Source organism: Prionailurus bengalensis, chromosome D1, assembly GCF_016509475.1.
Source record: "Prionailurus bengalensis isolate Pbe53 chromosome D1, Fcat_Pben_1.1_paternal_pri, whole genome shotgun sequence".
NCBI lineage: Eukaryota > Metazoa > Chordata > Mammalia > Carnivora > Felidae > Prionailurus > Prionailurus bengalensis.
Genome location: NC_057346.1, coordinates 75,313,722 through 75,338,090, shown reverse-complemented (window position 1 = coordinate 75,338,090; position 24,369 = coordinate 75,313,722). Strand labels below are relative to the sequence as shown.

General features: G+C 46.7%; 1 protein-coding gene across 1 annotated transcript; it reads left to right on the top strand.

Moving 5' to 3' along the window:
- Positions 1-3,204: 3,204 nt before the first annotated feature.
- CSRP3 (cysteine and glycine rich protein 3) lies at positions 3,205-22,508 on the top strand. Its single transcript, XM_043580786.1, has 6 exons — positions 3,205-3,305; positions 12,782-12,931; positions 17,110-17,278; positions 19,215-19,347; positions 20,511-20,604; positions 22,188-22,508. The coding sequence occupies exons 2-6, from the start codon at positions 12,820-12,822 to the stop codon at positions 22,262-22,264; spliced, it is 585 nt and encodes a 194-aa protein (XP_043436721.1). The 5' UTR covers positions 3,205-3,305; positions 12,782-12,819; the 3' UTR covers positions 22,265-22,508.
- Positions 22,509-24,369: the final 1,861 nt, after the last annotated feature.

Genomic DNA, 24,369 nt, shown 5'->3' with positions numbered 1-24,369 from the left:
GCATCAGCCACATATGGGTATTGAGCCCTTGGAATATATGGATACTGTGATGAGGAACTCAACTTTTAATTTTAGTTAATTTTAAATAATTTCAATTGAATAATTTCATGTGACTATTGGCTACTATATTTTTCAGTACAACTCTAGAGATTGCTGAACCAGCATTCAAGTATAAGGCAAACTAAAGACTGTTATGGGATGAATTCTGTCTCCTCCAAATTCATACATTGGAGTCCCAACCTCCAGTACCTTAGGATGTGACTGTATTTGAAGGCAGAGTCTCTAAAACTAAAATGAGATTATATGAGTGGGCTCGAATCGAATAAGTCTGGTGTCCTTATAAGAAGAGGAGATGAACACTCAGACACGCATGGGGGAAGACCACGTGAACATGTGGAGAGTATGACCATCTACACTCCAAAGAGAGAGACCTCAGAAGAAAGCAACCCTGCTGACTTGATCTTGGACTTCAAGCCTCCAGGACTGTGAAACAACACATTTCTGTTGTTTAAGCCTTCCAGGGTAGGATATTTGTTAAAGCAGTTCTAGCAATCTATTACAAAGAGCTTTCCAATTATGTGAGAATTTACTTCATTTACAACAGATTTCCTCAATGAATTCATCAAGGATGCATTCTATCACACACACACACACACACACACACACACACACACACACACAGAATTAAAAAGGGAAAATACAAAAAATAGGCAAGAAAGAGTAGTTGAATGAAGAAAGCAGTAATATTTATAATTAAGTTTGAACAACTACTGATGTATAATGAACAAAACTAATTACAACCTGGAAGTAAAATCCCAAATGATTTACACACGGGATGTGGTGGGCAGACGTGTGAGTACAAGGTCAGTGTGAAGGAAGAGGGCAAAGTGGTGATAGTCAAAGTGTGCTGAGGTTCTTTGAAGTTTCTCACCTCTGGGGAAAAATGGACTCGAGCTACCAATTATATCTAGGTTTCTCTCTCTCTCTCTCTCTCTCTCTATATATATATATATATATAGTTACAATATTATATATTATTGTGGTACTTGTTTTTTAAATTAGGGGGGGTGTCATTTCTAGATCATCAGAGAAAAACACAGCACAAAGAAAACTATTAAATTCAATAAAAGGCAAAAAAAAACATTATAAAAATAAAACTTAAAATAAGATAAAGGGAATAAATCCATATATATCCAAAATCACAATAAATGTGAATGGGCTAAAGTCTCCTTTTAGTAGATGACTCAAATTGGGTCAAACTCAAAATATTGTCAGTTATTAACTCTGGAAAAAAGAATATGACTGTGGGGGGAGGGCACTTTTACATTTTACCCTAAATACATCTATCTTGTTTAGTCTTCACAATAAAAATGGATTCCTGTGTTATTTGTACAGTTAAAAAATATTTTATTTAAGGGTCAGAAGCATTTGACCCAACCACAGATTTTCTGGCTCTGGAAATAATTCGACTATATTCACTGCATTTCCCCTTGAGCAAGTCAGATCCCTTCTCTGGACCTTAATATCTGTATCTAAAAAATGAATATGGCGGACCACACTTGTGACTTGTACATTCTGTCCCAAAGAAGTATTTTAGAAGCCACATTGGGAAATTCAGGGAAAGGTGATGAGCAAGATTCTAAGACCACCTACTTGTTTCAAGCTGTGAAGTTCTTCTTTTATCTGTTTTATGTATTGATGTTTCATTTAAGATTATCTATAGAAAAAAGTATTTTTTAAAGTTTATTTATTTTGAGAGAGACAGAGACAATGCAAGCAGGGAAGGGGCAGAGAGAGAGGGAGAGAGAGAATCCCAAGCAGTCTCCACACTGTCAGTGCAGAGCTGGACACAGGGCTCGAACTCATGAAACCATGAGATCATGACCAGAACCAAAACTGCGAGTCCAACATTGAACTGACTGAGCCACCCAGGTGCCCTGAAAAGTATTATTATTCTAAAAACAAAAACAAAAACAAAAACAAAACCCACAAATGTTTCCAAGCTGCTATCTTAGAAGACTTCTAAAGTCCCTTCTAACTTTACTAAAGTACTTGCCCCTTCCCCATTTACCTGATGAATACTTTTGCATCGAAATATAGATTGAGGACATCCTATATGAGGTTGTGCCATGGCCATATTTATGAAATTACCCCAATCTTCTTTACCATGAAATATTTAATCACTCAACCAATTGCTTTGTGGGCATGTAACCAAAGGGCTAAAATGGCTGATTTGAAAGGCTGGATTTCATATGCTTCCTGTTTGGATTTCGTATGCTTCCTTCCTGTTGACCTCAACCTCCAGGTCAACACTAGGGGAAAGTGCCTTTGTCTGAGAAACGGATGACCTGAATTTCACTCCGGAACCTGCTCACCTGCCTGGAACCTGGCCTGAGCAAGTTAGGTGCCTCAATTTCCTCAGCGACAACGTGAAGAATTAGTCTATTAAATCTCTGAACTTCTTGTCACCTATCAAATTCTATAATTCATATGTGTCCTTGATGCTTGATCAAAGCCAAAAATATGTACATATTAGGCAAAGAGAAACTAGGCCTCCAAAGAAAATGTGGTTTCGTAGAGGCTTATCAAGATTTGTCGTAAATATGACATGCTGCCATATTAAATTCTTAAGTAGAAAAAGATGATGAACACAGTAATTCAAAACTATTGAGAGAAAACTTTTCTTCATAGGATGGCGAGCCATGGAGTGCCAGAACCCTGGTGATTAGCTGACCTTTCCCCCCGCCCCCAAGCTTCTTTGTAGAGATTATCTAAGTATCATTTCATGCACCCATCACTCTTATTTTTAGCTGTGAGTTCTCTTCACGAGTGTCGTGACCTGTGTCTCAGAGTTCCAGAGGGCTCCCAGATATGGCTCATGATTCATTTGCAGGTACCTTGCATTGATTTCCAGGAAGGACAGGGGAGTAGGAGCTTGGAAAAATGATTTTAGATATAAAATCCTTCTTTGCTCCTATTTCTGTTCCAACCACTTGATCAGAAATCTACGCTCCGCAGATCGATCCTTTAGTGCCACAGGCAATTGGCAATTAAAACAGAACCTGTGCAATATTGTTCTCTGAGGGCCTCACAGCTGGTGTGGGGGGAACAAAACTCGGGGCTTTGGTCACAGGCTATTTTCAGCCTCTGATAGCAGTTGTGTTACTCATGTCTCATTCACCCTCTCCCCTCGGCCTCCCTCCCGCCCTTCCCTCTGCAGGCCAATGCTAGGGACGGCCTCCACGTATTTAAAGAGGACGAGAGCCCCCCTTACTCAGTTGAGCCGACAGAGACCACGCAGGCAGGTACGTGGAGCAAAGCAGACATTTGGGCTGGGGGTGGCCTGGCTTGGTGGCTGGTTGGGACTATGAAGGGTCCATAGAGTATGAGTGCGTTTCATGTCCCAGTGACCAGTGTCCACTCTGCTTCTGTGTAGGAGGCTCAAGCTATGCGCGATTCTGGTGTGGACCCAGCAGTGGGTTAAAAAAATTTCTAAAAGTGGGATTAGTATTTGGGGGTTCAAGGGAGCCTCACAGAGAAATGAGTAAGGGACTATATTTGGCATAAAACTATTTTCACGGTGGAATGCCTCCTATCGTCTTAGTCAAAAGACACGAACCCAGTCCTGGAACTATGACATAATGACTGGATGTGTGACTGTGGAAAACTTCCTGACCTCAGGGCCCTGGTCTCCTCTGTGAGCCTCAGAGTGGACGTGGTGATATTTTTCTAACTGTAAAGTGCTGCACAGTTGCAAAGTGGTTGTTATAGATACAATACAGCAGAAGCCAGCCTTCCAATGCTCAGAACACGAGGAACTGTGCTATTCAGAAGGTGCGGGCAAATGACTGAGATCTCTATAGTTCACCATACCCTGCCCCACACGTGGGAAATGCTCAATGAAGTTTGCTGGTTTAAAATAGATTTCATGTCCCAAGGATGTTCGGCAACAGGTTTGCATCTAATAATTTAAAATTAATCAAAACAGGACCCCAAAAAAGACATTGCTACACTTAGAAACCCATCAAAAGCTCTGTTGAATAGGAGGATGTTCCCCGCGGAGGGTGAGGGGTGATTCCCAGTGTTTCCTCCAGGTTTCAGTTAAGGATTTGAATGACAGGCATGAGTGTGACAGAGAATGAGAAGTGTTGTTTTTTTTTTTTAAGTTTATTCATTTTTGAGAGAGAGACAGAGACAGAGCGTGAGCGGGGGGAGGGGCAGAGAGAGAGGGAGACACAGAATCCGAAGCAGGCTCCAGGCCCTGAGCTGTCAGCACAGAGCCCGACGTGGGGCTCGAACTCACAAACCGCGAGATCATGACCTGAACGGAAGTCAGACGTTTAACCAACTGTGCCACCCAAGTGCCCCGAGAATGGGAAGTGGTTTTAAGCAATGGTCTGAGTGGAGATGCTGTCCAAAGATCAAAGTTGCCACTCTTAATTTCTGTTCCCATCCCTGAGCTGGGGCAGTGACATCTCCGAGAAGGAGGAGATGGGTGACAGGTCTGAGGAACTCTGTCTTTCTGCGGTACAATTCAAAGCAACTCAATGAGCTTGTATTGACCGTCTTGTGTGTCGAGGCTGGGGTTGGGGGAAGAGGCAGCACTGATGCAGGGGAGGATGGGGAAATAGGGAGAGCCTGTCTCCTCAGTTTACTTTTGGGACCGAAATGTCAATGCTGGGTACATCCAACTCATCACAAAGTGTGTAAGATGGTTTTATGACCCGGAAAATGTAAGGGAGTCTTCTGGCTTGGCTTTGGTTCCTTTCTGAACAAGTCAGTCATTAAAATGAGCCCGGCTGTTGGCACAGAGTGCAATTTAGCCCCAGGGTCTGGTGCTCTTGCTGGCCAGGCAGACAGGTGCTCCACAGCTCAGGCACACGAGCCATCCATTAGAGATACGGGAGGGAGACCAGGGGGTAGGGGCAGGGGACAGATCGAGAAACAGAGACAGATACAGAGAGAAAGAGAAGGAAAGAGTGAGCAGCGTCACTCGGCAGGCAAATAGTCATCATTCTCTTGAAAGCGGGAGAGACAGAACCCTGGGAGAACACAAACTCAGAAATCCTGGGAATCTGAACAAGGAAATAGGAGAAAACGGCATCTGTCATTGAGACCGTTCAAAAGCCAGCTCTGGACATCACTTTAACTTCTCTGAGTTTCCATTTTCCGAGCAATAAAATTAAGCTAAGGCCACCTATCCCAAAGGGATTTGTTAGAATCAAATGATATAAAGTATAGGAAGTACTTTGTAAAGCTGAATAAAACGGTCCAAATATGCGGGACCTTTGAGAAAAGACACAGGGCCAAACCCGGCAGGCTGCAGGAGGATTTCCTGCTAAGTACAAGTGTGATGATAAAAGTCCAGAGGTCAGAGTGGATAACAAGGTGCCCAGGAGTTAGATGATGATTAGTTTGCTTTATAGGAGGAAGGACACAGACAGGGAATCTAATACACAGGAAACACAACTCCTGAGGCAGGCGGGCTTCCAATTATAAGCGCACTGCTCAGATGTCTGGGAATACTGTAGCCAGGGTTGGGCTTCACGGCCAAGGAGAAATGTGATGGCTTCAGATGTGAAAAGCCGCAGTTAGCACAGTGAAGAAAAGTGGGAGGGGACACAATGATTGTGAGGGCCGCGGGGTATAGACCTCATCGTGGGAAAGGCTCGAGCATGCGTCTGTTGGTTGGTTGCTGCCCGGTGCAGGCGTGGATCAATATTCACTTATTTGACTGTTACAAAAGTCCTGTGAGAAGTCATTCTTCAGAGGAAGAAATGGAAGAAAGTTCAAAGAAGCAAAGTCATGTGGCTCAGGGTCATGTGGCTAGAACGTGGCAGGGCCAGGATATAAACCAGGGTGCAACACGGTCTTTACGAACACGTTATAAAGGCCAAAATGGAACAGAGTCAGTTTCTGAAAGTAAAATTCGGCCACACTTCAGAGAGAATTTCAGGAAAGGTATAACGTAACCCCGGTGTTCCGGCCGCAGTTTAACGGGCAAGTGTGTCTACCGTAAGTTTTGAAGGGATGAGAGCCAACGCTCGGGGTTATTTCTGTGCTGGGAATAAGCAACCTAGGCTTCCCAGGCTTGGTGAAAGGGCCTCCGGGTAGGGGACTTCATTTCTCTGTTCCGAAGCCTGGGAGGAAGCCACTGACCTTGAGTATCCTACACGGGTGAGTTCAAGGGCATGGTTTCCCTGGGCCCCAGGGACTCCGCTTGGGCTTGCTGCTTCCTTGTCCACATCGCCAGTGAGGTCAGCTGGTGTTAGGCACCAGGGCTGCCAAAGTGAGGAAGCAGCTGTCCTGGGGCACAGGCTTAGGACTCTGCCTGACATGTCATCTCTGGCACCAGGCCCCCTGCTCCCCCCAGGGAGCTCTCTCCCTGGCCTGGCTGCATCTGCTCCTGGGTGCAGCATAGTCCAAAGGCTGAGAAATAGAGCTGGTTCACAGTCTGAGCCAAAGGGGCCACGGGGAAGAAGCAAGGAAAGATCTGCTTGTCTTAAGACAATGGGACTTAGAAGCTAAAGATAAAATAATAACAGTGGCAATAAGGAGAGCAGCTAAACTTATTAGACACCTGCCATGTATTACGCATTTGTATACCCAGTACCTTAGCTATCATGGTGATCTTATCTAACCTGGAAACCTTTGAAGACAACCCTTCTCGTCTGTCTTTACACGCGCGAGAACACTGGGCTCGCGATTTTGAGCATTCTGCCCAAGGTCCAACACAGAGGGTTTTTTGAACCCTGGCTGGTTCTTTCCAAAGCTCGTGGTCTTCCACCATGCTACATCACCTCTCCTCCCTGGATTAGAAGAGTAGAGAAGAGGCAGTGTTTGAGAGCAGATGCCACTGGGCAAGCTTTCTGCAAGGTGAGGCTCCAGTCACTGTTCAGATCCCTCTACCTGTCTCAGGGCTTGAAGGGTCCTTGAAGGGACTTCACAACATCGCAGCCATGTGAACAACCATCCCCAGCTGAGCTAAAGTCAATAGTGAGAGGGAACTCTCGAGCTCCAAAGGAGCTCTTTTTGTGTCTGAATAGCAGTGACTCTCAGAGAGGCTTTTATTTACTGAATTAAATTCAGGCTCCCTGCTAAATTCAGGCTCCCTGCTATTTCCACCCATGAGTACTCTCTGTCCCATGGGGAGACAATGGGGTCAAACAGATCCCAGTTCCCATCAACTGGGAAGTTTGGTTAATGGAGACCCTTGTCCCCTCTCTAGCGTGTTATAGGCAGAGACCTGGGATATAGAACCAGCTTCACTCGGGTTTGAATCACAGCTCTGCCACTTACTAGCTGTGTGATCCCAGACAAGTCACTCCAGTTCTCTGAGTCTCAGTTTCCTCATCTGCAAAGTGGACATAAAACCATTTGCTCTGTGGGGCGGCTGTTCTAAAGATAGTACGTATAAAGCAACCGACACAGAGTAAACAATAAAGAGTAGCTAATGTTAATATAAGAACACAGCTTTGGAGTCAGAGCCCTAAATTCCAATGTAGCCATGTGACCTTGAGTAATGTAATTTCCCTAAGATTCCATTTCGCCCAAAGTTACAAAAGGTACCTTTTTTAATAGTGCCTGCCTTGAAGGGTGGCTATGGGCACGGAATGATACACACCACAGAGCCGGGCCAAAGGGACTTCACACACTTTAGCTTCAATAATAACATTATTATGTTGGTAATGATTATCCCTTACATTCCGGACATACGCTCCTATGATACAAAATCTTGGCCTCAGCCAGTGTAGACAATTTGACTCACCATGGAGAATCAGGCATCTAATAGGATGACCACATGAACCAACACTGAGCTGAAAATGGCATCGTCACTAACAGTCTGCTCAAAGTCGTGGCCTAAGATTCCCTCCCACAGTCTTTAAGGGACGCCTACAAAGAAGAAACTGAGTCACTGAGTGTCCATTTTGCCTCCCCCACCCATTTTTGCCCTAAGGTGTCACCTTTCAGCTCCATAGTTGATAAGCTTGATAAGCACCAAACAGTGAGTGTTGGAGTAGGAAGGAGGTGCCCAAATACACAGCATGGTTATTCTTCTGAAGGGTCAGATTGATATGTGACAATCTAGAGTTATTGCAGATCTAATTAGTTCGCACATTTTATAATACTCCACAGCTTACAAAGTGATACGATGTACCTCAACTGCCACAATCCTCCCAGCAAGAGTGGAACAGATGGGACATTATGCCCGTTTTAGAGAGAGGATACCGAAGTTCAGAGAGCTTCACTGGTTTTCCCAGATCACACAGCTCTGAAGAGGCAAGGCGGAACTAGAACTCTGGCTTCTTGCATCTGATCCGATGCTTTTCCCAGTACCCACTATCGCACGTTCCCAGTATAACTGTTTCCACAGCATTATTCGTGAAGAAATCGACACAGGTAGTCTCTCACTGGGAACTGGGTATCCAAAAGTCTGGAGTTCACCCTCCGCCTAACCAATGTAGCAAAGCTCACATTCTCTATCCTCTTCAGAAACCCCAGACTGTCCCCCATTTCAATTGTGACCCTCGACTTCATCAGTGACAACATGGCCATCTCCAGGACTGGCCCGGGGAGTAATGCCAGGTGATGTGATGGAGACTGTGACCCAGGTGGCAAATGGGGCTGAGTGACGGGCGAACCTATATTTGGCATCCTACCTTCAATGACCCTTGCCTGTGCCAGGCAACGCTGATAAACAAATGGCCCATCCCTTGGTATCTTGCCAGCATAAACTCACATTCTGGGACTGGCTAGAGGAGTGTTGAGACACAGGAATTCCAAAGCAATGCCGGAGGCCGAAAAGGTTATGTACTTGAGCCAGGACTTAAATGTGCTTTCAAATCACAGTGACTTAATTAGCAGATGCGTGCTACTTGAATAACCTGAAATAAAGGGGGGAGGGGGGAAGACAAGGACTTGCCTTAGAATAGCTCCTCAATACTGCTTTAAATTCCATCATATTTCACTCAAGTTCAACGTGACAAGGTCAAGATTAGAACCTGTGTCTTCCAATTCAGGATGCTTTACAACATGCTCTGCCTTTTGGCCTTGGAGCATTGGAAGAAGAAATCAGAGACGTCTTCTGTGTTTAGCCTTCGTAGCTACATTTCCAATTTTAAAAATGGAACTCGGCACCTGTTTAATAAAACGCCTACGGATTTCTATTCTGGGTTTCAAGTCCTAATATACATACGTCAGATATTTATGATCACTTAAGAAATAACCTGTGCTAGGATCCATTACCTTGTGAAGAAGGTATTATCTGTAATCTTATCCTCACTTTGAGAAGAATCATGTGGAGGCAACTGCCGAGTGCATAGGCACACATCTTCCCAGGGGGCATCTCTGTCTACCATTAACTCGCAAGACACGCCAATTAGATCTCCACCAAAGATCTGAAATAAGAAATGTGACCTAGGGTTGTTTTCATTGAAAATTTCCATCTCATTAATTTCGCAAGTGTCACTGTCTTATTCCTGGATATATATGACATTTCTCTTCTATTTTATATTATGTTACAACCCAGGATCAAAATGAACATGATCAAAATTATGTGATTCTACTCTTTCCCAGAGAATGTATCATCTTTAGTCACAGAAGGATGGATCTTAGAAAAAGAAATTGCCTAAGAAAATCTCCCAAACGTTTTCCTTCTTTTGTCTTACCTTGTTTGTAAATGAGGAGGTTGGTCACTCTTAAAAATCTATTCCAACTCTAGAGACCTAAACATTTAAAAAAAGTAAAAAATAAACAATTTTGGGTTCTTTCAGGGGATATTAAGACATGCCCTGTGTATTCTTTACTCTGCCTGAAATGTCCTTCTCCCTTTTTGCTCTCTGGAGAACTCTTATTCACCCATTTGGATGTGACATCTGTGATCCTCCAGCAACTCACTGGTTTCATCCCTAGTCTAAATGTGGGTAGCCATACTCTCCTTTGAGTTTGCATGGTACTCTTGTAAGACTTTTCTCTGGTACCCAGTATCTGGTTCCTGCTTCTCTTCCTCACTAGAATGTGGACTTCTCATTACAGGCAACACAAATTACTCGTTCTTATAAGTTTTCCTCCCCTTGATCCCCTGCCAAGTACCTAATACAGTGCTTGACACATGACAGGTAGGTAGGTAGTAAATGCATGAGTGAATGAATGCAGACTTGATCCCAAGCCTTTCATTTCAAGATGCATTATTCCTTCCTCTATACTAAACAACCTGAAATACAGAAATAGAAGCACTAAATGTTTCCTTAAAAAAATTTTTTTTTGGGGGCGCCTGGCTGGCGCAGTCGGTTAAGCGTCCGACTTCAGCCAGGTCACGATCTCGCGGTCTGTGAGTTCGAGCCCCGCGTCGGGCTCTGGGCTGATGGCTCAGAGCCTGGAGCCTGTTTCCGATTCTGTGTCTCCCTCTCTCTCTGCCCCTCCCCCGTTCATGCTCTGTCTCTCTCTGTCCCAAAAATAAAATAAAACGTTGAAAAAAAAAAATTTTTTAAAAAAAAATTTTTTTTTTTTATATTTAGAGAAAGCACGAGCTGGGGAGAGGGGAAGAGAGAGAGAATCTTAAGCAGTCTTCATGCTCAACGTCGAGCCCGATGCAGGGCTCAATCCCATGCCCCTGGGATCATGATCTGAGCCAAAACCAAGAGTCGGACCCTCAGACGACTGAGCCATCTAGGTGCCCCTATGTTTCCTTTAAAAAAAATGTTTTAAGTGCATTTTCTAAATTTACTGAATAAAAAGAACAGCCTGCTTCTATGAGAGGAAGGATTGGGTGTTCCTGGCTAACCTCACGCTATTTTTTAAGTGGGAAAGCTGTTTACAGGGACAATTAGGTAGAGATGTTCCCTTTGGTCCTGGTATCAGGTTCAGTGGTCTGTTTGCTATTTACCTTCTGTTTCTTAGCAAAACCTGTCTTTGTTATGAGGCTGGAAGGCACAGTCCAGACCAGTTGACCCAGGAGAACTTAGTGTTAATCGCCAACTATTATAAGAAGGTGACTGGCTTCCCAGAAGGGAAAGAGAAGGTCAGAAGCAGCCACTCAGAATGGGCTGATAGTGCTTGGTGTCAATGACAAGATGGCATACCAGTCTTCTTAGAAACCAAAGGATCTCAGCGAAAATTTGGCCCCCTGGAGCTGGCCGGATCTCAGAAATTTCACTACTGATGGCTGACTTCAGTTCTGCTCTGGGGAAGCTGAAAACTGGATTCATACTTACACACAGACACAGAAAGAAAGGGAAAGTTGTTTTTTGATGCCGCTACTTGTCCGGTATTTCTTACACAAATGCCATAGGGAGGAGACAATGATGGCCCGGGGCTGGGACTCTCAGCCACTGTTTGCGGCAGAACATCCTGGAAGGGTGTGGGAGGACACGCAGCAGCAGCATCATCGCTTGGCTCCTGTGATCACACCTGGCACTGTGAGTTCTGCCATCCGCCTTCCTGCACATCGTGTCATTCGGGTCTCCAAACAACACTGCGAGGCAGCGAGGGGAAAGAGTGACTCTCTCTATAGTATAGGTGGGAAGGCAGATGTAAGAGAAGCCGTGCAATTCGTCTCCCTGCACATGGCCAGGTGTGCTAGCCCTGAAAGCAGAAGGCAGGTTTCCAGACCACTGAGCTAGTATAGGGCCACCATAGCTTACTGCTTGGGTCTAAGAGATAGGAGGGATAAATCTGAATGGGACATTTTATAGATCATGGATTTTTATCGGCGAGACTGGCTATGGCTTGGGGCGCCTGGGTGGCTCAGTCGGTTAAGCCACTGAATTCAGCCCAGGTCATGATCTCACAGTTCATGGGTTCAAGCCCCGCGTGGGGCTCTGTGCAGACAGCTCAGAGCCTGGAGCCTGCTTCAGACTCTGTGTCTCCCTCTCTCTCTGCCCCTCCCTTGCTTGTGCTCTCTCTCTCTCTCTCTCTCTCAAAAATAAATGAACATTAAAGTTGTTTTAAAAACTTAAAAAAAAAAAAAAAAAGATTAGCTAAGGCTTTTGCTGCCCAAGGCATGGTCCCTACTGATAGCATCGGCACTGCCTGGAGACTATTAGAAATACAGAACTGGGGGCGCCTGGGTGGCGCAGTCGGTTAAGCGTCCGACTTCAGCCAGGTCACGATCTCGCGGGGTCCGTGAGTTCGAGCCCCGCGTCGGGCTCTGGGCTGATGGCTCAGAGCCTGGAGCCTGTTTCCGATTCTGTGTCTCCCTCTCTCTCTGCCCCTCCCCCGTTCATGCTCTGTCTCTCTCTGTCCCAAAAATAAAAAAAAAATTAAAAAAAATTAAAAAAAAAAGAAATACAGAACTGCCTGCTTCTCCCACATCTACCAAACCAGCATCCGCACAGTAGCAAAAGCTGACGTGATTCGAGAAGCACTGAGCTAAATAAGAAGATAACACCATTTTCATAGATTATTCCCACGACTGATGGAATCGTATTTAAAACCTTAGATGAAATAATTATACTTAATATTTGTCTATAATCTTATGTACGTAAAATTAGCTCATCTATCCCTTCCAAGAACCCTAGGGGCAGGTGCTAACTGAAATTTAACAGAAGAGGAAACTGAGTCTTAAAGCAGTAAAGTGACTTGCTCAGGGCCATCTGAGTGTCTGAGCTTATTCAGTGATATGCACACAAGTGACTATTTGCTGAATGAATGTGTGGATGGATGAATGAATGGATGAATGAACCACCAAACACACCGGAGCTGGATCCTGGCCTTGAGAACACGGTACTACGGGGCACTCGTTCACTCCTGAGTTTGCCAACATTTAGGGTATTTGTTTTAGATCCTGTTAGACTTGACCTTGGTCAGAAGGTCTTCGAGATGCCGAACTGGGGCGGAGGAGCGAAATGTGGTGCCTGCGAAAAGACGGTCTACCACGCGGAAGAAATCCAGTGCAACGGAAGGAGTTTCCACAAGACCTGCTTCCACTGCAGTGAGTTGGGTGAACACCATGGGGGCCCCTCAGCATCCGGAGGGCATTTCAAAGCTCACATTTAGCCACAGATGCTGCATAAAGGTGGTCCTCAGGGTCTGGTCCCGGGACCAGCAGCAACAGCATCCCCTGGGAACTTATAGAAATATCACCCTGGGGCCCCACCTAAAGGGATGGTGTTGTGTTCTCCTGAGGACCCTCTCGCCAACAACTTGCCCAGTTCTTGCCAAAGTCAGAACAAGCTGGCCTACTGCTGCCATTGTGGCAAGAACCTTGACCCAGTGGCAACATTTGCAAAGTGTGACTTGGCAAAGAAAGGAAGCCATCGCTTATCTGGAGCCCGGATGCATTGGCTCTGTGTTGTTCCCACTGGCCAGTATTACTGAAGCCAGCTGCGACTGGTCTTTCCTAAGAAAGAACCTGTGTCAGGTGAGGGACAACATCTGCCCATTCTGTAATAGTCCAAACAGGAAGAGTTTGGGGCATGGACACCAGTAGTGTCACAAAGGGAACCTTTAGCATCACCTGCTGGACACAGATGCACAGTGTCACAGCTGGGGGAATACAAACCCTGGGGTCCCTCTGGGAGTCTGGCTTTGCCTGACCCGTGACTTTGGACACATCATTTCTCATCTCTAAGCCTGGGTCACAAGAACCCACAGCGGAACCAGGAGTAGAACCCATACCTTCAGACCCCCAGTCCAGTCCCTTCAACATGACATCATTCTAGAGTTTCCACTGGCCAGTCCAGTTCTAGGAGAACAGTCTCTTTTGACCCGCTTACCTTCCTTGCCTCCCTCCAGTAGGTCTGGCTTAAGGGCTAGTTTTGCTAGACATTTGGCAGACTCCCTCCCCACATGTTCCCCCACACCACCCCATGATTTAGCCCAGTGGCCACAAGGTGTCACACTGCCCCGAACTGTTTCAAATGGAACTTCAAGGATCGGGCTCCATCTGTTAAAGCATGAAGGCACTTCATCCTTAAGCTGCCGAAAATAGTAATGTTTTATCTGCTGCCAGAGTTTCCATTATCTCTCACCTTCCATGGCAAACAGAATTGTCATCGAAGAGCAGGGAGAAGCATGGCTCTGAGTGATTGGGTTGGTGGACTTACTAATAAGCTTTGGGCTCTAGTGATGGGTAATTATTTTTAAGTCATCATACATATCCATCAGATTCATCATCATTCTTACAATCATCTAGAAGTCATTGTTCAAGAGTTCCTTCCATAGCCTTCTGGCTTTTGCTCAAAAAAAAAAAAAAAAAAAAGCCAGTGCTTTTAAAAAGAGCAGGCATTGGGAATAATGGAAAGATACTAGAATTAGACTAAAAATGACTAGGGTTTCAGTTTGGGCTCTGCCGTGGACTAACTGCGTGACCTTGGGCAAGTGATTTCACCTTTGCGAGCCTCAATTCCCCCATCCATAAAATGGAGATGACAGTACCCACCACACAGGCTGTCACAAGATGGAAACCGGGGTCCTGGATCAGGCCTCTATTCTCCTCTGATCGACTTCAATGTCTGAGTGAGAACAGGACGTGGGAGGGAAGCTTTCCATGGTCGGGGTGTCTTGTTGTCCTTAGGTAGCAGGCAGATACCCTGTTCAATGGAGCCACGGTAGAAGGGATTTGAGCATTTGCTGGTGTGTCCCTTTTAACCCTTTGAACTCATGGGTGGGCTGAGGGTCCGAGCAGTACACGTTTCCGTAGGAGTGGACAGAAGGGTCCCGCAGAGGAGCACGCTTTTCTAGATTTCCATCCCCGAACTTGCTTGTCTACAGGCCAACCTGTAGTTGTTGTAAATAGGCTTCAAAAAGACAGAGCCTACCTTAGCTTGTCCCCTGGCCAGTGTTCTCCAAACTCCTAGACAAATCTTAATCCTCCTTATCAGGGCTGTCCAAAAGAAATATAACGTAAGCCACAGATATAAATATAGCTTTTCTAGTAGGCATATTTCTAGAAAGGTATAAAGAAGTGAAATTAATTTTAAAACATTTCATTTAAACTAATGTGCCTAAAAATCGTATTTCTACATGTAATCAATACATAAATTGTTAATGGGATACTTTACATTCTTTTTTGTGTGTACTAAGTGTTTGAAATCGGTGTGCGTTTTGCACTCAGAACACATAACATACACGGTGGTGAGTGGCCGCAGCAGTGGCCAACACAGCTCGGCTCTGCCTGGGTGTGCAAGCTGGTCAGAAGCCAGGGAGTGGCGACAGAAAGGGCCCAGGCATGACGGGGAGTAACACAGCCCTAGAGGGATGGGGATAAGAAATGGAGCAGGGGTGAGAGGACCTGAGGCCAGTCATGGCTCTGCAACTTAACTGCTGTCTAATCGTGGACAAGTCACTGACCATCATTGACCCGTGCCTGCGTGCCTGCATTCACTTACTCATCCATTCATTCATTCAACAAATGTTTAATGAGGACTCACTTCAGGCTAGGCCCCATACCATGTTCTGAGGATAGTAAAAATTAAAGTGTTGCCCTCAAGGAACTCAGAGTCTAGAACATCAATGAATGTTTGAGACGTTTTCCTGGAGGCTAGAAGCTGATAGCAACAAGAAGGGTGGAGACGTGTGTGTATGTTATATGCCCAAATAGAAGGTATTTTTCTCCAAAAATTATTCCTCACAAAAAGGATTTGCCCTGTGTTCAAAGCCTCATAAAGTATCTTACACTATAGGACAGTCTCTCAACTTTTTTTTTTTTTAAAGAGAGTTTTTAACACACACAACGTTGACTTGTTTAATGTATTTCCATACGCTTCTTTTCCCATCCACACAACCACCAACCCCTCATCTACAACCTTGTCTTCCCCCACTCTCATATTCAATTATATGATGTTTTTAAGTAAAATACTATTTGAGGAAAGCATATTACTCTGAAACAACTTCATTCGATGGTCGATTGCTTACAGAGGTCACTTGAACAAAAACAAAAATGAGGAGGCCAATAAATTGAATGTGCATGTCTTATTTTTCTTGGGGCTACGACCTCACTGTTATAAGCAGTGAGAACCACCATAAACAACCTTTCAGGATCAACCTCTACAGAGCAACACAGCAAGTTATCAAGTGGGGGAGATCCTACATATTTTTTTAAAGCCGCCCAAATGCTATGCTAATAGGAACTCCTGGTTGAGATACAAATTCCAGGGGACAGCCTCCTACTCAGGTACCACCAGACCTCAAAGATGCACACAGAAGTGGTAAGTCTTGGAGAGCAGAGTCGCTGCCTGAGGAAAACCCTGGTGATAGGGAGGTGCTGACGGTGAAATTTTTTGTCCCTGAGTTTGTGTGAGGTGAGAAAAAAGTCACCTCTCCAAATCAATACATTTTTGATCTCTATTATTAAATTAAATATTATAAGTAGGTAGTTAACACTTTCGTTTACATCCTTAAAAGTTTTTTTCTTTTTTCAAATTGGCAAAAAAAAAAAACAAAAACAAAAACCCACACTCACTTATTGTAATGTATCTATCTTCTTTTTGGGAAAAATGGGGGCTTGCCTTGTATACTTCACGTTCCGGGGGACACTTTATATTAGGTAATATACAGTGACTGGGGATTTCCCCCAGTTAAAGCCTCAGGGTCTGTGAGACAGGTCTACCTCTACACCGCCTCCTGCTTCCAGACCTGGATCAAAAGTAGCCTCAGTGGTAGTTGTCTCCTTGAATATCAGAGTGCTCTTCAAAGGCCACGGTAAGTACAGAAACCGCTCGGTCCCGATTCTGGTATTACCAAGAAAAAGAAATAAATTCATCCCCTGCCTCAGTGCCTTATCCCCTCCTCACCCCACAAGCATACACACGCGCTTCCCTGATGTCACGTGAGGTTAGACACTCGGGAATTCAGGTTGTTCGGATTCGGGAACAATATTCTTAACTAGCCCAAGACCACACACCTGGTTCCGATCCTGGCCTCCCCTTCTTTCTAGCTGGGTTCCACTGAACACATTATGTCCCTTCTCTGTTCCCCAGTTTCCTCACCTGTGAAATCAGGGCTGCTTTGGAACCCATGGCTCAAGGTGCTCCGCTCAGGGATCAAAGTTGTGCTTTCGGCCAGAGGGCCCCTCTTGCTGGGGCTCTTGGCCCTGAGCATGGCATTAGGGCTTCGGGGAAAGGGGGAAGAGCCTCGGCCCCAACCCCCTGACTGTCCCTTCCTCCGCAGTGGCCTGCAGGAAGGCTCTCGACAGCACCACAGTCGCAGCTCATGAGTCGGAGATCTACTGTAAGATCTGCTACGGGCGCAGATATGGCCCCAAGGGGATCGGGTACGGACAAGGCGCGGGCTGCCTCAGCACGGACACGGGCGAGCATCTGGGCCTCCAGTTCCAACAGTGAGTCACCACCGCTTCTCCCAGCCCAGTAGAGCCCTAGCTATCAGGACAGTTCATTTTGTTCCCATAGCAACATTTTCTGGAAGTGGGAGAATGGACTCTATTGTTGACTGGCTGACAATAAGAATACTCTGACCAAGTTTTAACAATGTATCATCTCTCCCAAGACGCTCTTCAAATTATCTGCCTTTCTAAAGGGCAATTACTTTTACACCATGGCTCTTGGTCTGCACGTCAAGAGAAAACCCAGAAAGTACAGATGTTCCATTGTTTGACCTTTGCTAAACTGCACGGAGTCCCTTTTCTTCCCCTTGGAGCGTTTCTGTGTAAATCACATAAATATGGCAGGGAAGCAATGGCCATTCTCTGCGTCCTTGTCACTCAGTTCTTCCCTTAGGGTTGTAAGATGACTAATACCCACATCACAGGGCGGGTGGGTCTGCAGGGAGGGCTCTGTGCCTCAGGAGTAAACAATCAATTATGACTGTTCTGTGGGTCTCCCTAGTTGCCTGTTGACAATGCAGCGCTGAGGTTTCCCCCTCAACACTATCAGAGGAAGCTGGGATATCACCCTGCACAACCTCCATCTACCAGGCTGTTCGACTGTCTTGCTGCTCGCGCTGAGTTCCTCCCTGGAACTGAGTACAGACTGACAGCCACCCGCGGGCAGCTGGGGTCTGGCCAGCTGGTATCCGGACTCAGCTCTGCAGTGGGACTAGACAGAAAGGCCTAGCCCCACTGAGGCAGTGGCCCATGGAGGCCTCCCCCAGAAAGCAGCAGTTAGACCATCTGAAGAGTCATCTGGCCCCTTATATAGCCCGTGGTAGAGCCTGGGAAAATGTAGGAATGTAGGAGTCGTCACTTACATGTTTCTGATCACTTAATCCCAACTGGACACCATTTAATGAGGCAAGAGGACACCAACCGCATTCCCTGCCACACATTGCCCAAAGCTCACTCTCCTCCGCTAGGGCTTGGTTGTAACACTGCACCGAGAGAAACAAGAATCCGCACACCTGGGTTTCATCCCAGCTCTGATTATGAGCTGCCTAACCTTGGGCAGTTGCCCCTCATGCCCTCGCTCTCTTCCGACTAGCCCTGCCTAACCTAGAGGTTATGGCGAGACACCAGTGATAAACGCACAAGGAAGTGCCAACAGATACAGAAGCAAGGGGTGGTTTACTGTGCTTCCATCTTGGACGATGCTCACCCGGGAACAGGTGACCTTTGGGTGCAGGATGGCAACCTGACCTGTGACAGGGAGTGCATCAGTTTATTGGACCATGGTTTGTTTGCTATCAATTGTCAAGATCCCATCTTGCTCTAGAATGTTTCCACAACTCACTCCATGAAGCAGACCAGTAGGCTCCAAGACGGTATAGAAAAATGTAAACGCTAGCAGCAATAATAACACAACAACACAAGCGAACACACATGGAACACTAGCTAAGTGTTTCACCACAGAAAGGAAAGATTTAAGCCCATTAGAACTAGGTTTGTTTGGGCGCCTGGGTGGCTCAGTTGGTTAAGCATCCGACTTCGGCTCAGGTCATGATCTCGCGGTCTGTGAGTTCGAGCCCCGCATCGGGCTCTGTGCTGACAGCTCAGAGCCTGGAGCCTGTTTCACATTCTGTGTCTCCCTCTCTCTCTGACCCTCCCCCATTCATGCTGTCTCAAAAATAAATAAACGTTAAAAAAATTTTTTTAAAAATAACTAGGTTTGTTAGTCCTCAGTAAATGCCAGGAGACACACACACTTCTAAGTGCTTTACTCAGGTCCCCTCATTAAACCGTTTCGGCTACCCTGAGGAAGGCACCATGATGAGCCCCATTTCCCAGATGAGGAGTCTGAGGCACAGACAAGTTTAGTAACTCGCTTAAAGTACTCTTTTCCAACAAGCTCTATGGGTTTCATCCATTTGTCTGTGTCGACCAGGTCTCCAAAGCCGGCACGCTCAGCCACCACCAGCAACCCTTCCAAGTTCACTGCGAAGTTCGGAGAGTCTGAGAAGTGCCCTCGATGCGGCAAGTCGGTCTATGCTGCTGAGAAGGTGATGGGAGGTGGCAAGGTAAGGACGGCCATGTGAGCCAAGTGGGGCTTGCTCATCTGCACCACACGGGGCGGGAGGGCTAAGAGAGGAAAGTAGGAACTGTGAGCGGGTGGGAGCCAGGCCCTTCGTTCTCCTTTGCTCCCAGGAGCCGCGTTAGGAGCCACCCGCCCTCACCCGCTTTCCTGGCTGTGAGTGTCACTCTGCAGAGCCCTGGAAATCTAGAGCTGGTGAAATTCGATGCAACAGGCCTAAGCCCACTAGGTGACAGGCATCCGGCTGGAAGTGCTGGAGATACAAAGCGCACAAGCCCCTTACCCTGCAGAGTCCACAATGCTTCCAGAAAGCTATGAGCCCTGTGAGGCCATCACCACTGTGTCATTCCATCTGCCACTGGCATCACCACCAGCGGATAGTGCAGACACCTGATAGCAGCAAGGAACATCCTTACTCACAAGCGTCTTGGCAATCAGAGGAGTCATCCAATGTCCGAGACCGTTATGCACACTTGCTCTGCAAGTTCCGGTTTCAGGGTATTCACCAAAGGGTTGGGGCCCGACGGAAGGGAAAAAAACCCAAAACTGTTTATACTAAAGCGGAGCGGGGTGGGTGGAAAGAAGGGCCATGGGGAGGGTCTGACGTCGAATATGAGGGCATTCTCCACCCCCAAGACTGGCCACTTGAAGATGGAGAACGCCTAGGCCATGCCTGGTGGACGTACAGGTGTGCAGAAGAAGGCCGTCTTCCAATGATCCAAGCCACGCAACTCTCTTCTGGCAGAAAGACACAGAGTTCAAGCAAAATTGAATTACCTGGCTAATCGCCTCATTTCTTCACGTCTTCTTTAACTTTATATTCAATGTAAATGTTACCCACGGCCCCCACTTTATTCCTCGATCTTCTAGAAGGGGGAAGCCCTTTTCTAGTCTGTTCTGAAGGAATACATACGGTAATAGTTCTGGTAAATTTATTTTTAGGGGTTCTGAGACTTGCTGGCCAATTCCATAGCATCTCATTTTCTCCAAATCCCCGGGAAAACTGGTCTGGGGCCTACTACATACGCGAACGGTTTAGACAGTGGCACTCCCTTATACGCTGCTGGTCAGGGGATTTAACATGGACACAGAATATGCTGCCCAGCCCACCCCGCTAATGTGACTCTCCTGCTCTCCTGCGCCCCTCAGCCTTGGCACAAGACCTGTTTTCGCTGCGCCATCTGTGGGAAGAGTCTAGAGTCCACGAACGTCACTGACAAAGATGGGGAACTTTACTGCAAAGGTGAGCGCTTCTGGGGACTCTCTGAAGATGTTTTCCCAAGGAGGGTCCTTGGAGGGTAAGCTGTGTCCAGCCAAGAGGCTCATGTCTGCCAGGAGGCATGGCTGCTCAGCCTGAGCAGAGTCTGGGCTCTCAGGATGGGGAGCAAAGCCACCTAAGGGGAAGAAATCTCCCCCCCCCCCCGACCCAGCTCTGGTCCTCTCCGTTGGAGCATGTGGGGGGACCGGATGCTTGAAGATACTCAGTGGTCCAGGGCAGCTGGGCGCCTGGGGACAGAGAGGACGAGGAGAAAACAGTGTCCTGACTCAGAAGAGGCCACGGGCCTGGATAAACAGTATCACATTCCCTTCTGAAAATCCAAATACCCTCTGTCTACCTGAATGGTGGTTAGGGGCGACTGGGGAAGGATGAACTCTGTTTAGTTTATGAGATTAAATGAATAGTTTATTAGTTCAGAGAGTTTGACCTCTCCTTAGTTTATCGACACATATCTATTTCCTTCCTTCCTTCCCTCCTCTCTTTCCTCCCTTCTCTCTCCTTCCCTCCTCCCTCCCTCACGTCTTGCCTCTCTCCCTCCTTCCTTCCCAACATTTGTTTCTAACACTGCATTATCACCTAGTGATCGCAGGGACAGAACTGACAACTAATTTTCCTTCTGGTCCTCACAGTTCTGCTCCCAGATGCCTCCACGATCCCTTTGTCTTGTGGAAAGGCAGTAGGGGTTAGCTCTTCTCTGATGCTATGAAAAGGAAGGGATGAATCAGGGCCAAGGCAATGTGTTCTCCACCTCGGAGCCTCCCCTAGGCCTATCGTTTCTCAGTGGGGTCCTCCCACCCTTTCACGTGATGATGGTGTCTCAAGGTCTCCAGGTGTCTGTGTTGGAATGGAGGGGAGCAACGGGAGAAGGCAAGAGGGAGGACATTACTAATCAGGACTGCAAGGTGCCCAAACTTTGCCCCCTCGGTGAGACAGAATGCAAACGAACGCCCTATCCAAGAGGGGGTGCCTCCTCCCGCCAGTGGAGGACACAGAGGGTCCTCCGCATTCACAGGCCCCAAAACGCTAAAATGTTGCCACGGCCAGCAGAGAGATGAACGCGTAGACAAATAATAGCATAATTGCATCACCAAGTGAAAAAAAACTCCGGTAGTAGCACATAAACAGGCAAGTGACCAGCTTGGGGTGTTAGGGAAGGCTTCTTAGAAGACAAGCCCCCTGTGGGTCTTGAAGGATGAATGTGGGTTTTGGTGGGGGCATTCCAGGGTCCACGAGTGGTTCCGTGTGCCTGCAGTATCGGGAGGGAGGCAAAGGCAGGAGGGGATGAGCCTGGGCAGGCAATCATGGCCCCGATCGTGTTGACTCAGGTGAGAAAACGTCTGTGAACACTTAGACCCAAGTGCCCCAAAGTATGAACAATTTCGATCAGATCTAAAATAAATGCAGCTCGATATGCTTAAAAGTGAACTTATGAATACAGTGATCACAAGGACATCTCTCACAGATGAAAGGACTGTGCCTAGGAGCAAGGAAGTGCAAACACGGTCTAACCAACCCGTTCTCTCTCCCCTTTCCTCCCTCTCGTTCAGTTTGCTATGCCAAAAATTTTGGCCCTACGGGTATTGGGTTTGGAGGCCTAACACATCAAGTGGAGAAGAAAGAGTGAAGAGTGTGACATACTTCCGTGGGCCTCCAGCATTTGCCACGTGATCCTGCCAGGCGGCAACCCTCCCCCGAACATCCTCTCGCTGGGGATCGGGCAGTATTTCTCTTCAGAAGCGATCGTAGGCTTTACCCAAAGTTAGAAGACACCTTCGGAAGAAAAGTATTACAAGTTTAGCCTGTAACAAATGCGTTGTTATTTCTGACACCCAGGGCGGGGGAGGCAATAAATAAATGTTTTAGCGGCACCTGGCGTGTCTCTGGATCTTTTCTTTCGAATGGAGGGAGATTTTCAAAAAATAGAGAGGTGTTTCTAAAAACGCGCTGCAAACGATGTAATGAATCTTGATCCCAACTGGGGAAGGCGTGAGGAGGAGGAACAAGAGGCAAAGGAAAGCAGGCTTCCAGAATCTGTCCACTGAGCTTCTTTCTCGTTACCGACAGAGAAGGAAACGGGGTTCCAGAGGAAGCAAGACAACATGAGAGCAAATTCTGGAAGGAAAATCAAAACTAATAAAACTGCTGAAGAGTCGGTCCTTTTGTCCTATCAGGGGCTTTGCAATTTCGCCCATTTTGTGAAAAACCCAGAAATGGCAACAAAATGTGGAGTTTGCTTCCGTGTTACAAACAACAGCAGGATGATTTTCTTTGATTCTGGGACAATTCCCTAGGGCTTAGCAATTTTCTTAAAATCTCTCCTACGTCAAATCGCCAGCCTCACCAATGAAATGCAGCCAATTAAAAATATCCCTGTGCTTCCTCAGCATGTTCTCAGCGGCCTGAGTGTGCGTATTTCCTCGGGCCTCCGCTTCTAACAACCACCGCGTTTCTCCCACCACCGTGCAATTCTGAATTATTTGGAGGAAATGAAAGCAAAGGAAAAGCTAGACTAAACCATGGTTTTTCTACACACCAAGTCCCAAGAAGGCTTCCGTTAAAAAGAGCACGTGTTCAGGGTTGCTTACGCACCGTCATGGACAAAGCCCCGCACTGACTTCATTATTTATTTACTGGCTTTTTGATGCTTCGGATGCAATTACATCTCATCATTTTCTCTATTTGCTTGGCATTAACAGAAGGGCCCAGAGAGAAAAACAAGGGCTGGCAGAGGTTGTGCCCCATCCCACTTTCAAAGAGAAAATGTAGATGTTTTATTTGTCCAGAGACCCTTGCGGGGGGTGATTCGGCCACCGAGTTCCACCAAAATGACCCGAGGGTGGAACTATTGCACATTTTACATTCTCGGGGGAAGGGAGCACAGGGCGATTTATTTTTCATCTGTCAGCTTCTGGCCAGAGGTGTGTGAGATCCCATCGACGTCAGTCCAACGATTAATAATAACACCAGGGATAAACTGAATTAACTACATCAAGTCCCCTTTAACCTGCACAGGCTTTAAGAGCAATATAGCACCTTGGCCTTGGCTAGGAAGTCCCCTACGCTAGAGACCTCCAGGCTGACAGAGGGGTAAGACACACAACATGTGAAAATGAGCACCGGACAGGATGACCTGCTCCTCTACCACAACTCACGGTTACTAGCCCCACCACCCAGCCAGCCGCCCTGGAGACGGAGCTAGAATCTTGTCTTCCTTGGCTTTGCCCTCCCCCTCCCCCTCCCTTGCCTCACTCCCCAGGCCTCCTGGATTCTGACTTCTCTATGTCTCTAGAGTACACCCCCTCCATTCCTACCCTTTGGTATATGTATTAGTCGGCTAGGGCTTCCGTAACAAAGAACCATGGACCAGTGGCTCAAACAATGGAAATTACATTTTCACACTTCCGGTGGCTGGTAGTCTGAGATTAAGGGGTCAGCAGAGTTAGTTTCGGAGGCCTCTCTCCTGGCTGGTAAGTGGCCGCCTTCTCCGTCATCACATGGCCCTCTCTCTGTGCATGTCTGTGTCCTAATGTCTTCCTCTTCTTATAAGGACACTGGTCATGTTGGATTAGAGACCCCGAAAAGCCCCATTTTAACTGAATTACCTTTGTTAAGACCCCATCTCCAAATACAATAATGTATTGAGGTTGTGGGGGTTACGACTTCAACATACAAATGTGGGGGCAAGGAGGACAGCCACGGTTCGGCCCATAACAGTAGGTCAATACAAGG

Coding starts and splice junctions, on each gene's coding strand:
- CSRP3 (XM_043580786.1), top strand. CDS start 12,820: ATGCCGAACTGGGGCGGAGGAGCGAAATGTGGTGCCTGCGAAAAGACG. Junction 12,932..17,109: donor CAAGACCTGCTTCCACTGCA/GTGAGTTGGGTG, acceptor CTTCCTCCGCAG/TGGCCTGCAGGAAGGCTCTC. Junction 20,605..22,187: donor TGGGGAACTTTACTGCAAAG/GTGAGCGCTTCT, acceptor CCTCTCGTTCAG/TTTGCTATGCCAAAAATTTT.